The following is a 12,820-nucleotide window of genomic DNA, read 5'->3' as shown; positions in this document are numbered from 1 at the left end:
GGGCATATTGTCATCAAGTCTCATTCTGCAGCCATAGTACAAATCAAAGCCCAGCATTCAGCCTTTACACTAGCATTTGGGGTACTAATTCTGGCAATATTTCACTTCTCAAATTATTTCTCTCTCTTCTAATAAACCTTGACCTGCCTTTTCTCATCTTTATCTCCCATGGACAACTTTGTACACAGAAGATAAGTTTTTGCTTGCATCCATGTGCAATTTCCTAGAGATTCAGGATGCATTTTTCATACATGTCAGTTCTTCATATGTATACCTTTGCCTATTACCATACTCTTCCTACTAGATAGGAATCCTGTCAGCTCAAGTGCTGCATTGTGTTTAATTTACCACATATTCTGGATCCTAAGTGAAAGGATACTGCAAAACAACATCAGCTTATTATTAGAAGAATACTTTATTTTCATCTGCTTCTGATACAGATTAGCATACGCTGTCTTCTCCTTTTATATCCTTCCAGGACCTTGGCAACTGGCTGAAATCTGCACAGAAAGCTTCAAGAAAATAACAGTTCCCAGCAACGCTACAATATGTAGCTAAAACATCCTATTCCCTCCCGAAAATAGCACCTTCAAACTGGGTTTCCTAGGCACTTCTCTAACCTCGTTGTCACTTTTGACCTTAACAATTAATATTCAGGGAATTTGGATTGACTTGCACTGATGATTAAAATGAAGTAATAATTTGATGGAATGTTAGTGGTTTACTAGAAAAAAAGAAAGGGGGGGGGGGGGGGGGCAAAAACTCGGGGAGACCTTTCTTTCTCCTCTGCATGTAGTAAAGAAGGAATACAAGGAACCCAGAAAGTCACTACCTTCTCTGGTTCTCAGTCTTCACCTTTGGATGTTCTGCCCAAAACATGCCTGTCTGCCTCAGATTTCTGACTCAGGCACAACAGAAATACTTCTCCTTTGGTAAGTTTTAGGTTTGTTTTGCCAGCTTCATTTTGCTTTTACAGAAGATAGTCATCACGAGCAACAATTTTAAAGAGTTCTGTGATTATCCATCAACCATTGCTGGAAGCCATCTAGTCTCCAACCTTATATTCTTCAAAGCAGAATAAAGGACAATAATGATTTAGTCTCCAAAATAACTAAAAACCTAAGGCTTTCTATAATAGGACACAAGTCAAATGTATACAAGTGGATTAGCTTCTGAAAAGCTCTATCAGCATTTTCCTCAGGTTTTGCCAGAAACGGCCACCAAAGCCTATCAGCCACCACTGTTCTTTCCTGATGTTTCTGCAGGAATCTGAGCGAGAGGGAGCCCAAGGTTTTTATGCTCCTCTCCTTTTCCCATCCAAGTTGAGGAATGGTGGTTATAGCTTTGCTTCTTCCATTCTGATAACAAAGTGGGAATAGGTGATTTCAAATAGTAAATCTATCTGACTTTTCAATACCATTTTCCACCCTTTTCTCTTCTTAGGATCCCAGGTGCAACTACTGCTCAGAGTTCTCATTTATCTTACCCCTTCCTTTTAGATCCAGTATCAGGACACTAACATTTCAAAAAAACAAAAAATGCAGAATACATTTAGTTGGGATTAAGTTTGTTGTTTTTTTTTTCCCCTCCCCAGACACTTCTTACTTGCCTAGGGACAGCTTGTCTTATCTCAAGAGCAAACACACTAAAATGAGAATTTCAGGACTAGTTTGAAGAGGGTTATAATCACTGTGCTATATATGCCATACAAGAAACAAAGAGAAATTACTCTGAATTAAAAACATCCTGTTTTATCTAAAACATATCTCAGTACCGCATCTTTGCAAAAATTAACACCAAGTATAAATAACTATAATCAAATATGAAATAAGAATTCACAGAAGCCAGCTCTGTTGCAGGAATTGTATGTTGTTAGTTGTACATCTGTATGTTCTTAGTAGTATAACATTTAATAAATACATTAAAATGTAAAAATGTGTTTTCTTCTAAAAAAGGAGAAAGGCAATTAGGGATAAAAATTACAGTTTAAACTGTCTATTTTATAATTTGTGCTCAGTGCTTTACTATACTCATTTTCCTATGATAGTAAGTCCTTGGTTGCAAAAAGCAGCCACTTTTTCTCAAAAATCTTATAAATAGTATGGATGATTTTTTCAGAGAGCCTCATCTGTTTACAAAGTTGCATCCCCATACAACATGAAGAAAAGCAGCATAAGCTAATGAAAGATTAAAAAAATACTTGTCTATAATGAAGTTGTTTTTAATCTCAACCTCCTTCTTGTACATTGACTAAAACAAGTGTCGTTAGCATTGTTTTACCACTTAAGGCATGGATTGGGACCATGAAAAAAAAAAAATATATACCAAAAATGAAGAATTATGAGCAGAAAAAAAAATTAAGGACACTAGAGAAAGAGAAAGAAAATTGCTGGAGGGAGGGGAATGGTCATATCTGCTTATTAGTCCAAAACCTAAAGACTTTATTCCATTTTTATTTAGACAAATCCCTCCTTGACTTTGACAAAATTTGAACCAAAAAGGGCTTAGGGGGTTTTGTCCTTGTTGCTTAAAGAAATATGGCAAAATTCATTTAATTTCATAGACACAGAGATGCTATTAATCAGTGGTATCAAGCGTCAAACCATAGCAGTGTGTGAAAGAGTTGGTTCGGTACCCTTCATGCATAAAAGCAGCCTTTTGAAATGAAGATATTGACTTTTTTTCTCCTCAGCCAGGAGCTAGTGCCCACTGCAGTGCTGTCAATGTTGGATCTATTTCTCGTTTCAGTGTCTTTGGAAACGCTACGTTGGTCAACGCATCCATCATACAGTTACTGTATAATAACACCATGCTGAAATTGTATTATTGTTCTTTAGTAGCTATACCTGACTAAGCACTCCTGACGAGAACAATTACCTATTTAACAAATCTAACTGTCTACAGCAACATATAGAATTTTTACTAAGATAGTTGATGTGGGGCATTCATAATGAGCAGGACCATACATACTTGCAGGAGACAATTCTACTTGGTAAACTACTCTAATTAAGAATATGGAGAGTCCAGACTCCTTTTCGTTTTCCACCAGACAGCATAGGAATGCAGCTCTTTCCGCAAGCAGAGGTTTCTGGACTGCTGTCCCAGCTGCTCCTGAGGATGCTAAAGCTGGTGTGTTGGTCCCACAGCTGGCTCTGGCATTGTTTCGTGTGATCAATGAAAGAGCAGGTGCTTGAGTTCATGTTCCCATACTCTCCTTCCAGAGCTCTTTGGCACCGCAGGGCTTCTGCAAGGCTGGCTGGCACCTCCCTGTCATGCGATGTCCTCAATCACACTGAGATACAGAGCACTGACAGCCCAGGCAGACCATCAATTCACATAAAGGCTGTCAGTTTCAAACCTATACGCTTAAATTTAATTTTCCTTGTAAAAATTCTGTTAAAAAAATAAAAGGGGGAGTGGGGGTGGCAACAAAGCTGCTTTTCCACAACTGTCCTTCATTTCCACCAACACCTAGCAGGCAAAGCGAGGAAGATGTCAGCACAGTGAAGAAGATTTCCATTATGTACCTGCCTTTCCACCGTCATCCTAATGCATACATTCTCATTTGTCTTGTGTGAGAGAAGCATACCACTGTGCAAAGCCCTTCACTGAAAGGGGTTTAAACTCCCCATTTTTTATTGGGAAGTTCTCAATGCTAAGAAAATGAACGTATTTTCATGACAATCTTCATCAATGTCAAGTTTCACACCCTCAGAAAGGATATTGTAAAATGCTAAAAAAGCCTACCAAATCTTTAGAAAAACTCTAGCCAGTTTTGTAACATACTAAACAAAACTGTAGTATTGCCTTGGACAGAAGAAAACTTTCCTGAGGAGTATGTTCAGCACCCACTCATGTTCTCTGAACTCTGGCTTGCAGAGAAAAAAATTCTTACCTGGTAGGGGAAAATGTGGTGACAAGCAATAATAAAATATTCCCTATCTCCTTGTAATCATTTACTGCTGTGCTACTGAAAAAGTTTTAAGTATTACTCTAAAAATACATATATTTCAAAATGGCATTTCAATAATTCAAAGAAACATTCGGCTCTAATTTGCATCTATAAAAGAATAATTAAATTTAATAGCATTTTTAGTGTAGCTGAGGATGCAATTCATCTGGAATGCTTAGGGCTCATTTGACCTACAGATGAAGAGAGTGGATTTGAAAAGCAGCCAGAAACAGAACATGAACCTCTAAGGCAGTGACATCTCCCCTCTGTGGTCTAGAGAATAAAAACTGTGATCCTTAAGGACAGATGTTAAGATGAAAAATGGTATTATCTGTGATTCCTGAGCCTCGTGCCCTCAACTCGACTGATGCTTTCAATCGGTTCCGCCACAGTGGAAAACTTTCTGGGGTAGTTTTCGCTCGTAGACCTCCCACCGTTCCTCCCAAACAGAGCCAGAAGCGCTCTGAGCTGCTGCTGCCCTTTCCCTTCTCCAGCAGCTCCCTTTATTTGCCCGTGGCATTGCAATAGGAAGGGATTCTTTTTTTTTTTTTTTAAAACTTGTCTTATGGCTGCAGAGCTTTTGATAGACTCAGATCACATTTTCAGGTGTTTCCCTGACCTCACAAGAGCTAGCAGTGCATAGTACAAAAAGCCGAGCGTCTCAAAGTATCATCTGGGTCCAAGAGCCCAGGCTTTAGCTGCAGCAGCAAACGTCATTAACATCACCCTGAGTGTCAGCAAGGACAATAAGCGGAGCCCATGTCCTGAGCATGTTCTTGTCTCTCCCTCTGGCGTGTCCCTGACAGTAGCATCTGCAGGGAGAGGGGGGCAAAGCTGGACATATCGCTGCATGGTTTCTCCACAAGAGTAGGAAGAAAGAAATATCTTGCCTGTGAATTTCAAGAAGTATTTATTTTCTTGGTCAGAAGGGGCTGTTACTTTCTCTGCAACCTCGTCAACACACAGAAATACCTCCTTCAGCCTAGGGCTTCAAAATGCCTAGGGATCGTGAGGCATTTGTTTAAAGACTGCCACTAAGATATTTTCTTCATTAAGTAAAAATCTACAGTTACAGTTTTGGGGGGTTTTTGAGCAGAATTTTCATCATCCTGGAGGAAACAGAGTAACAAACTACACCACAATTATCAGGAGGAGAACACCACATCTATTCTAGCTTAAAAAGAGGAAAACCCAAAGGAATGACATTTGCAAGCTTCAGTTGAACTGATTTATACACTGCTATATTCTATACGCAACATTTTTCAAACCACGTTAATTTTTCACTTTTCCAGCTACCACTAAAGCAATTAGCAGAACTCATTAGCTGAGTGACATTTTACAAATTAATGATTTACTCCTGTAAACTGATAGAAATGCATAATAAATAAATCTTGATTTAAATGGGATCAGGAAATCACTCAGTCCTGGAATATGTTTAATCATCATTCATGGTTTTAAAAACAGAAGTGTTGAGAAAATTATTATCTTCTGTTCCAGTTTAGTTTTTACTTCATAGAAGTAATTTTGTCCATGAAATTATTCAAGGGTAATTTTGAAAAGACAGCAAACATTAAGATTTCAAGTGCCTGAAATTATGGCAATGTGCATGTAAAGAAAGGATGAATTTCCCTCAGTGGATTTCCATTAGTGCAAACATCTTTATATTTTAATATGCCCAGAAATAATTCCTTGTCTCACTGGAATAAGAGTAGAATAAGTGAAAAACATCCGTGAGCCTCTGCTGTATCCATTGCAATTCAGAGATCTGACTTTTGATACCTGGGCTAGACGACACTTTAGTGTCGCCAGCTCTATATCACAGTAGATACTGAATTAGAAGATGAGCTTTAAATTGAAATGTTTTGAGTAAAGGTGAAAGCCTGGTTTTATATTTCATGACTATCTTTGGGAACAAAGCTGAAGATAAATTTTGTCCCTATTAATCTGAGCATAGCCATGATTTACCACATGAGATTCCATTCTCCTCCAAGCAGTTTCACTGGCAGGGCGACAAGCCTTCAGTAAGGCAGCCATACTTGCATTTTACAACTGAATTAATATATAAATATTGATTTTGTGGTTTAGTCAGTGAAGGGGAAACTTACTTTTGATCAGTAAGAAAGCTTCCTCACATTATATAGCTATTGTAACCTCAGGTTTAAATAATGAAAGCCATAAAAAAAACCCAACTTTTTTTCATTTTCATCATCCTATTTATACACTATCCTCCTCCTCGAGGCATAGGTATTTTCCACTCATACTAGCATTTTGATAGAGTGTTTCTCACAAGCAACACAATTGATTTTACTTATCTTTTTATCTTAACAAATATGCTATACATAAATGGCTCTGCGTTACACGTGGAAAAAACGCCTGTTTGGTAACAGCTCCAAATACAACCTATGCAGTGGGACTCGCACAAGACACATATACTGAGCATCATTTCTACTGAACAGGAACTCTGTCAACAAATCCAAATGCTAAAAGTGAAAATTGTTCTATTTTTGTATTTGCGTCTTTTGTGTTTCTTCTGGGGCAAGACACAATGTAACTGCCAAAGGAACAGTTACTTTGAACCTCTGTATTCTGCTGCTGAACTTAGGAAAACCCTGTTTCAAAAGTGCAGTTGAATATGGTTCAAGAAATAATATCATTTCCTAATACTAAGAACTTTTCCAAAACAACAAGAAATTGTATTTACAGTCATAGTTTAGGGAATCTTCTGATGTATCTTGTCCTGAGAGAAGAGCAATAATTCCAAGAGGACTCCCAAGCTATTTAGTAAACAAAGCTAGGACTTAAATCTTCAGAAGCATATTAACCAAGGAACACATAATCCTCATTATGGAAAAGCCGACGTTTCAAGGCACAGGTCACTAGAGAATATGTATCCGAGCAAAACCTACTCATAGTCAAAACTGAAAGTGGATTGGTGCTCATTTCCTTTGTTAGCCTCAAGTCTTGAATCCTTAGAGTGAATAATATTTATCTATGACCTAGGACATGAAGGATATTAATACTGTTTGGCTTTCTCTGTAAGGACCCAGTGGGAGAGAAATAGATATTCAACACTTCTATTGATAAGTTTCTAACCATAGAACCAAGCTGTGTCTATATTCCCCTGCCACACCACCACCACCCCTCCTTTATTTTACTTGAAGTTTTGAATGATGCTGTAAGGATGTTAGGAGTTGCTGAATCCATCCGGGTAGAGGCAAGGCTACTGCAGCTCCATGTTCTCAGCTTTAGCCAGTAGTGTGGTTGAGCACATTTTCCCAATAGACACACACACAGACACATGCATATGATACATGTACATATGGCCAGCTCCACAGATCAAAACAGAAGGAAATCCTAGCAGCAGTCACACAACACAGATAGCTGATTAGGATGAAGGTCTGCTAGTAGGAAATACATACAGTGTGGACCCCTCCAGCAGCTGGCCTCACACACTCAGGCTGCCCAGTAGCTGACCCATGGATCCTAGGTCTCCCCAGTTGCTGACACATGAACAATTACAAGCCCCGAGGGCCACAGCCCAACTGCACTTGCTGATGCAGACCCCCTGACTCCCAGCTATGCACACACCCTCAGAGGGACACTATCCATACCACAAGTGCCTTTAGACACTTGGTTTACCCAGTAGCTGGCCCTGGATTCTTGGTCTCCTCCCAGCTGCAGGCATCTAGACAGGTGAACACCCAACACCCAAAGCCCTACCCCAGCTGCTGGTACACAGGAGCCCTCTTGCTCACACCAACCCACATACAGACACACACACTGTGTGGGTCCCTCAAGTAACTGGCCTTAGACACTTAGTATACCTAGCAGCTGATCTTTAGATCTTGCCATGTTCAGTTGTTTTGCATGCAGAGACAGACATATGTGGATGGGTCTCTTGATTGACCTCCAGACCCCACAATCTCCATAGTAGTAGGACTTCCTGGTCCCTCCAGTAGCCAACTCCCTCTAGGTGTCACAGAGGTTGACTGAGAGACTCCTAGGTCCCACAGTCTTTCCTGTAGCTGGCTTGGATCTCCTGCGACCTCCAGTACCTGGCTCTGAGAAGAAGAAGACGAAAAAAAAAAAAAAAAAAAAAAAAACAAAGGAGGATGTATGCTTACTGATGAGACAGAAGAGACATTTAGAAGCACTAGATGGCAGCAGTGCTCAACTCGTTTAATAAGGATACAAAAGTAGAGCAGTCACCTATATTCAGCAATGCCATTTCTATATATTTCCCATGGCACCTGAGACAGGAATTCAATACTAAAGGCAGCGTAGATAAATCTTACAAAGCTAAAGTGCTCAGTGAATACAGTAGGCAATGGCGGAATCAAGCAATCTTCCAATTTCCCACTACCATAAGAAGAGACGGGAGGAGTAGTAATGTGACAGAACCACTAACGATATTTCTCAGTATCAGAGAGAAAAATACGGCATAACTGGAGAGGTATACAGCGCTCCTGTCTCATCTCCCACCTCCCACTTCCATGGGGTTGGGCAATGCCACCCCTTTTCTCCCCTGCAGCACTGCCTGGTGCTGCTGGAGGGAGGGAGGAAGAAACACCCCACGCTGGCAAGGACTGCCGATATCTTCTGTGCAATTAACGGCAATAACTGGCGGTTAATTCAGGCAAGGCTTAAGCTTCAGATGGTTGAAGAAAAGATGGTAACATTGTAAGATCCAGTAAAAAAAGTGTGGTTGTGGGCCGTTCCCTTCCTCCTTCAGTACTTAGGACAAAATAACGATTTAGACACGCAGGTCTCTAACCTGCATCAGTTCCCTTGTGCTAACCAAACACTAGATGTGATTAAATGCACGGCCTGGTGACAGATGGTGCAGCTGCCCTCCGGTCATCAGTGAACAGGAAGGGCGCACCCCGGATCACCTTGTGAGAGACAGGACGCAGACCCCCAGCACCTGCAGTGAGCTGCTGTCTTGCAAGGGGATAGCAAAGGCTACCCTCAAACCTGAGCCTGGATCACATATTTATGCACATTTAATTTCACATTTTAAAAAACCTGCCAACCACCACCCAGCACTGAAGCTGTACAGTCCAGCCGCTTAACGGAAATACCTTCCCTGTGCTGAGGCAATGGCAGAGAATGTCTATGAAGAAATCCACTTGCTGAAGATGACCCCTTTGAAGGCATCTCCTCTCCATTATAAAATGCCTCCCCCTCAGCACATCCCCACCCAGGCCAGTCCCTCGGCAGTGCCCAGGGTGGTCACCATTGCTTCCTCTGCAACCCTTAGTAGAAAAGCCTCTCAGACAAGGCAGGGGGGAGTGGGCTAACTAACCACCATGCCGCCTCACCTGAGGCAGCTCCAGCCCCACCCCAACTGCCATCAACAGCCCTCAGCCGCCAGGGACATGGCGCCTGGGACATGGCAGGCACTCGTGGCCAAGCTCTGGCTCTGCTTATGGGTCTGCGGAGGTGGCTCAGGTTGCAGCCATGCATGGCTGGCACACTCAATACATTTCAGCCACGACGCAAAGCCAGCAAGAGGCATCCATGTGAGCTACTGTGGCAGCAGTCCCCTGGTTCTGCAGCACTCCTGTGAGGGGCACGGCCTTGGCAGGGTGGAGCCAAAGGTGGCCGTATATCCAGGGAAGGAGGTTTTCATCAGCCTGGATGCTTCTGAGAGCAGCCTATCCCTGCTCCCCATCCTCAAAGAGCGTGAGGCTGAGGAAGCCACTGTCAGTGCCATTGCCTTCTTGCACAAGGACGGGGTCTCGATGGTGGTCAACAGCCAGGTCTACATGTATTTCAAGACCATTGACAGGTGGGGTCCCATCAGCAGGAGTCACATCCCCAGTGTCCGAACTCTCAAACAACTATTGCTGCTACATGGGAGCAGACCCTCAGTGTAAGGAGCTCAGCTGGACCCTTTTTGGTTACAACACCAGGTGCTTTGTCAGCCACGTCTTCCTTTCACAGAACGGAGTTACACTTTTACACGCATTGAGACCAGTACAAGAGAGCAAGGAGTGCTGCTCAGCATCTACAATTTCACCTCCTTTGCCGTGACCGGCCTGCTGACTGACAGAAGTGGAGAGGATGAGGCAGGGAAAGCAGCAGGGGCCTATGCCAGGCACAATGGTGCCAAAAACAGCCATATGTCCAACCACAGCTCTACCACCTTCCACCTGCTGCCGAAAGGCCCTGCTAAGCTTTACAGTATCCAGAATCTTGCCTTGAGAGGTTTCATCATCCTCTGGACAACAGATCATTTGCTTCTATCTGCCAACAATTGTTTGATCATGGAAAAAGTGACTGTTGTGCACTTGGTGACCTTTCAAAGCACTACCTTCCCCAACAACATTTTCTTACTTGTGACTGTTAGCAGCTCCCAGATTGCAGTCTTGACCCAGGACAGACACCTCTTCTACAGTAGCATCAGCCAGGTCACTAGCGTGGTGTACATTGCCAAGGACGAGTGCATAAATTTGAAAAACTCAGGGATACCATTTGAAGAAAGAAGGTGGCTGACCTTCTCAGCCCTGCGATTAGCAATTTTACTCAGCTATATGACTTCAATAACTGCAAGCTCAACTTGCAATTAGCAGTCTGGAAATCTCAGCAGTCCTGCACTATGCAGATCCTCACAGGAGGCTACTGTAACAAGATCTGTTACATTGACATGCATGAAAATTTGACTTTCAGGGCCATGTTTGTGCCCAAGCCAGGTAAAAGGTCCACTCCCTTGGTGACAGTGAGCAGTGCCCATGAGCTGGCTTTCAGTGCAGATGTAATAGAAGTGGAATTGACATATGGTGGAAACACTGAATACCTCTTGCATTTTGTTCCAGTTTCTGAATTTGAGGTCACTGACTTCTACAACAGCGTAGGTGATGGAGAGAGGTCTACTGTCATTGTGGACATCCCTGACAACCCAACTGGTTGTGGCTTGCCTGATCGCACTTGTTGCAGTGTCCTGCCCACCTGCAAAGCACATCAGAATTGTAAAAAATGTGACACCATGTGATGAAGGCCTCATTCGGGAGGCAGCACTGAGAAATAATTCCAGTTGTACAATCAGCCATAACCTATACCACTCGTACTTTCTTGCTAGAGAAGATATGCAGCAGGACAATCTACAGACCAAATATAACTTTACAAATCTGCGATGTTGTCTTCTGGAATATTATAAAAATTCTTGGGTGCCAGTTTTTGAGTTACGGGAAAGCAATAGATTTCAGAAGCATGTCCCTGCTGAATTTGTACTGTTTGAAATAAATGGAATGCATAACTCTGACTATCTTTTGACTGCATGTGGTGCCAACTGCATCTCTCAACCTCAAAATTGGACGACTTTGCTAGAGGAACAGAAGTCTCCAGATCCACAGAGTGCACGGACCAGAAGCAACTACGTGAGCTGTAAGAATCGGAATGGACCTGAATTAAAGCGGCCCTCAGGCAGTATCTTGTTCTTGATGGCAATAAAAATAATATCATCTTCCCTCCATATAATGGTCCATCTATCTTCAAAGCCATTGTAGTGTATACATTTTACAGTTATTGTGATTTATCCATAACCTTCTCGGGATATGGTGCTTTTCCCAGGAACTACCTACATTTTTGGGCATCACTGACAGTCTTCCTGATTTTACTTTTGATTTTCCACGAGATATTCCTTATCTCCTCTATCTTTCTAAAATGTGAGATGCAAGAGTTAAAGTATTTTGAGTGGAATTTTTTAAAGTCTCTGGAAAATCTGACTTAGAAGTTCCCTTTTATTTAGGAAAGTTTTGTTGTTATGAAAATATGATAGAGAATCTAGCTTAATGTCCTTTTTCAAGTTAGAATGTTAGTGCTATTATTTTGAAATTGAAAGAGGAGATAATTTTACAATGGCTTAAACTTGTTAATCGATCATTTTTTCCTGTTTTTTCCCCGCATCTTTCATTCTGAATTTTTCACTGACCCTATGCCAGGCTAATCTTATTTGTTCCACTGTAGAGACAGTTTAAAAGTCTTTCCAGTACAAGTGCATGATTTTAGAAATATGACAGCTTTTAAATTTAATTTTAGGAAACAGCTTTAATTAAGTGGACTTCAGAGGATTTCTTACTAATTAGTATCAATCCAGGCTGTGTGACGAAGACCAACTTGAAGTTGTAACCAACTCCTACAGAGAGCATAGCTTTTCACTCATGCTGAATATCAGGAGAATATTACCTGTCTTAATAACTGTACTGTGAAAGCCCATCATTCTGTAGAATTTCTAAATCTGTTGTATGGATGGATTTTTTTAATATATTTAAAGTCATTTGATAGACATTTTCTAATAAGACAGTAATAGCCAATTAAAATTAAACCAACCACAATAGTAAGGAAATGGCCATTTCGTCTACAAGTCAGACAACAATTAACACAGCTTTTGCTATGAACTATTTCAGACAACTGTTTTAGAATCCTGTGAATCTGCAATATATATGACTTTTCATTATTTATTGCTAGTTAGGGCCTTATTCTATTACACGGAATGTTTAACAAGGTTTAAATAATGTAGTTTAAGATAGAGATATTAATGATGAGTTTCCATTGTAATTAAAACTTCAAATGAAAGTAAGTTTGTTTTGCCTGTTTCAATGCACAGAAGAGTTCAGTTTAAAAGTTAAGATAAGGCAACAAGTTCTGAAAACTCCACAGCTGTACCAGCATAAACAGTCCTTCTAAAAAATTTTTAGAATAAAGTACACAATTCAAGGAGAATACTACATTTAGTATGATTTCTACCATTTTTTAAAATGGTAGATGGGATTGATGCTCGAGACCGGAAAAAGAACAAGACCTTGCTATAACTTCATAGTCATCTCCCAAAACAGTAAGAGGAATCACAGAAATCTCCCTTCAGGT

General features: G+C 41.1%; 1 protein-coding gene across 1 annotated transcript; it reads left to right on the top strand.

Annotated features, from left to right (window-relative positions):
- The first annotated feature begins 9,261 nt into the window (after window positions 1–9,261).
- CATSPERD (catsper channel auxiliary subunit delta) lies at window positions 9,262–11,460 on the top strand. The gene is made up of 4 exons (XM_009885982.1): window positions 9,262–9,714; window positions 9,868–10,442; window positions 10,625–10,809; window positions 10,892–11,460. The coding sequence occupies exons 1-4, from the start codon at window positions 9,262–9,264 to the stop codon at window positions 11,458–11,460; spliced, it is 1,782 nt and encodes a 593-aa protein (XP_009884284.1).
- Window positions 11,461–12,820: the final 1,360 nt, after the last annotated feature.

This window comes from Charadrius vociferus, unplaced genomic scaffold, assembly GCF_000708025.1.
Source record: "Charadrius vociferus isolate BGI_N301 unplaced genomic scaffold, ASM70802v2 scaffold75, whole genome shotgun sequence".
NCBI lineage: Eukaryota > Metazoa > Chordata > Aves > Charadriiformes > Charadriidae > Charadrius > Charadrius vociferus.
This window is presented reverse-complemented; position numbering and strand designations above follow the sequence as displayed.

Bases quoted from the DNA above. Each gene is read 5' to 3' on its own strand.
- CATSPERD (XM_009885982.1), top strand. From the start codon at position 9,262: ATGCCGCCTCACCTGAGGCAGCTCCAGCCCCACCCCAACTGCCATCAA. The intron at 9,715-9,867 runs GTCTACATGTAT...TTACAACACCAG, and splicing joins CGATGGTGGTCAACAGCCAG to GTGCTTTGTCAGCCACGTCT. The intron at 10,443-10,624 runs GTGGCTGACCTT...TTTGACTTTCAG, and splicing joins ATACCATTTGAAGAAAGAAG to GGCCATGTTTGTGCCCAAGC.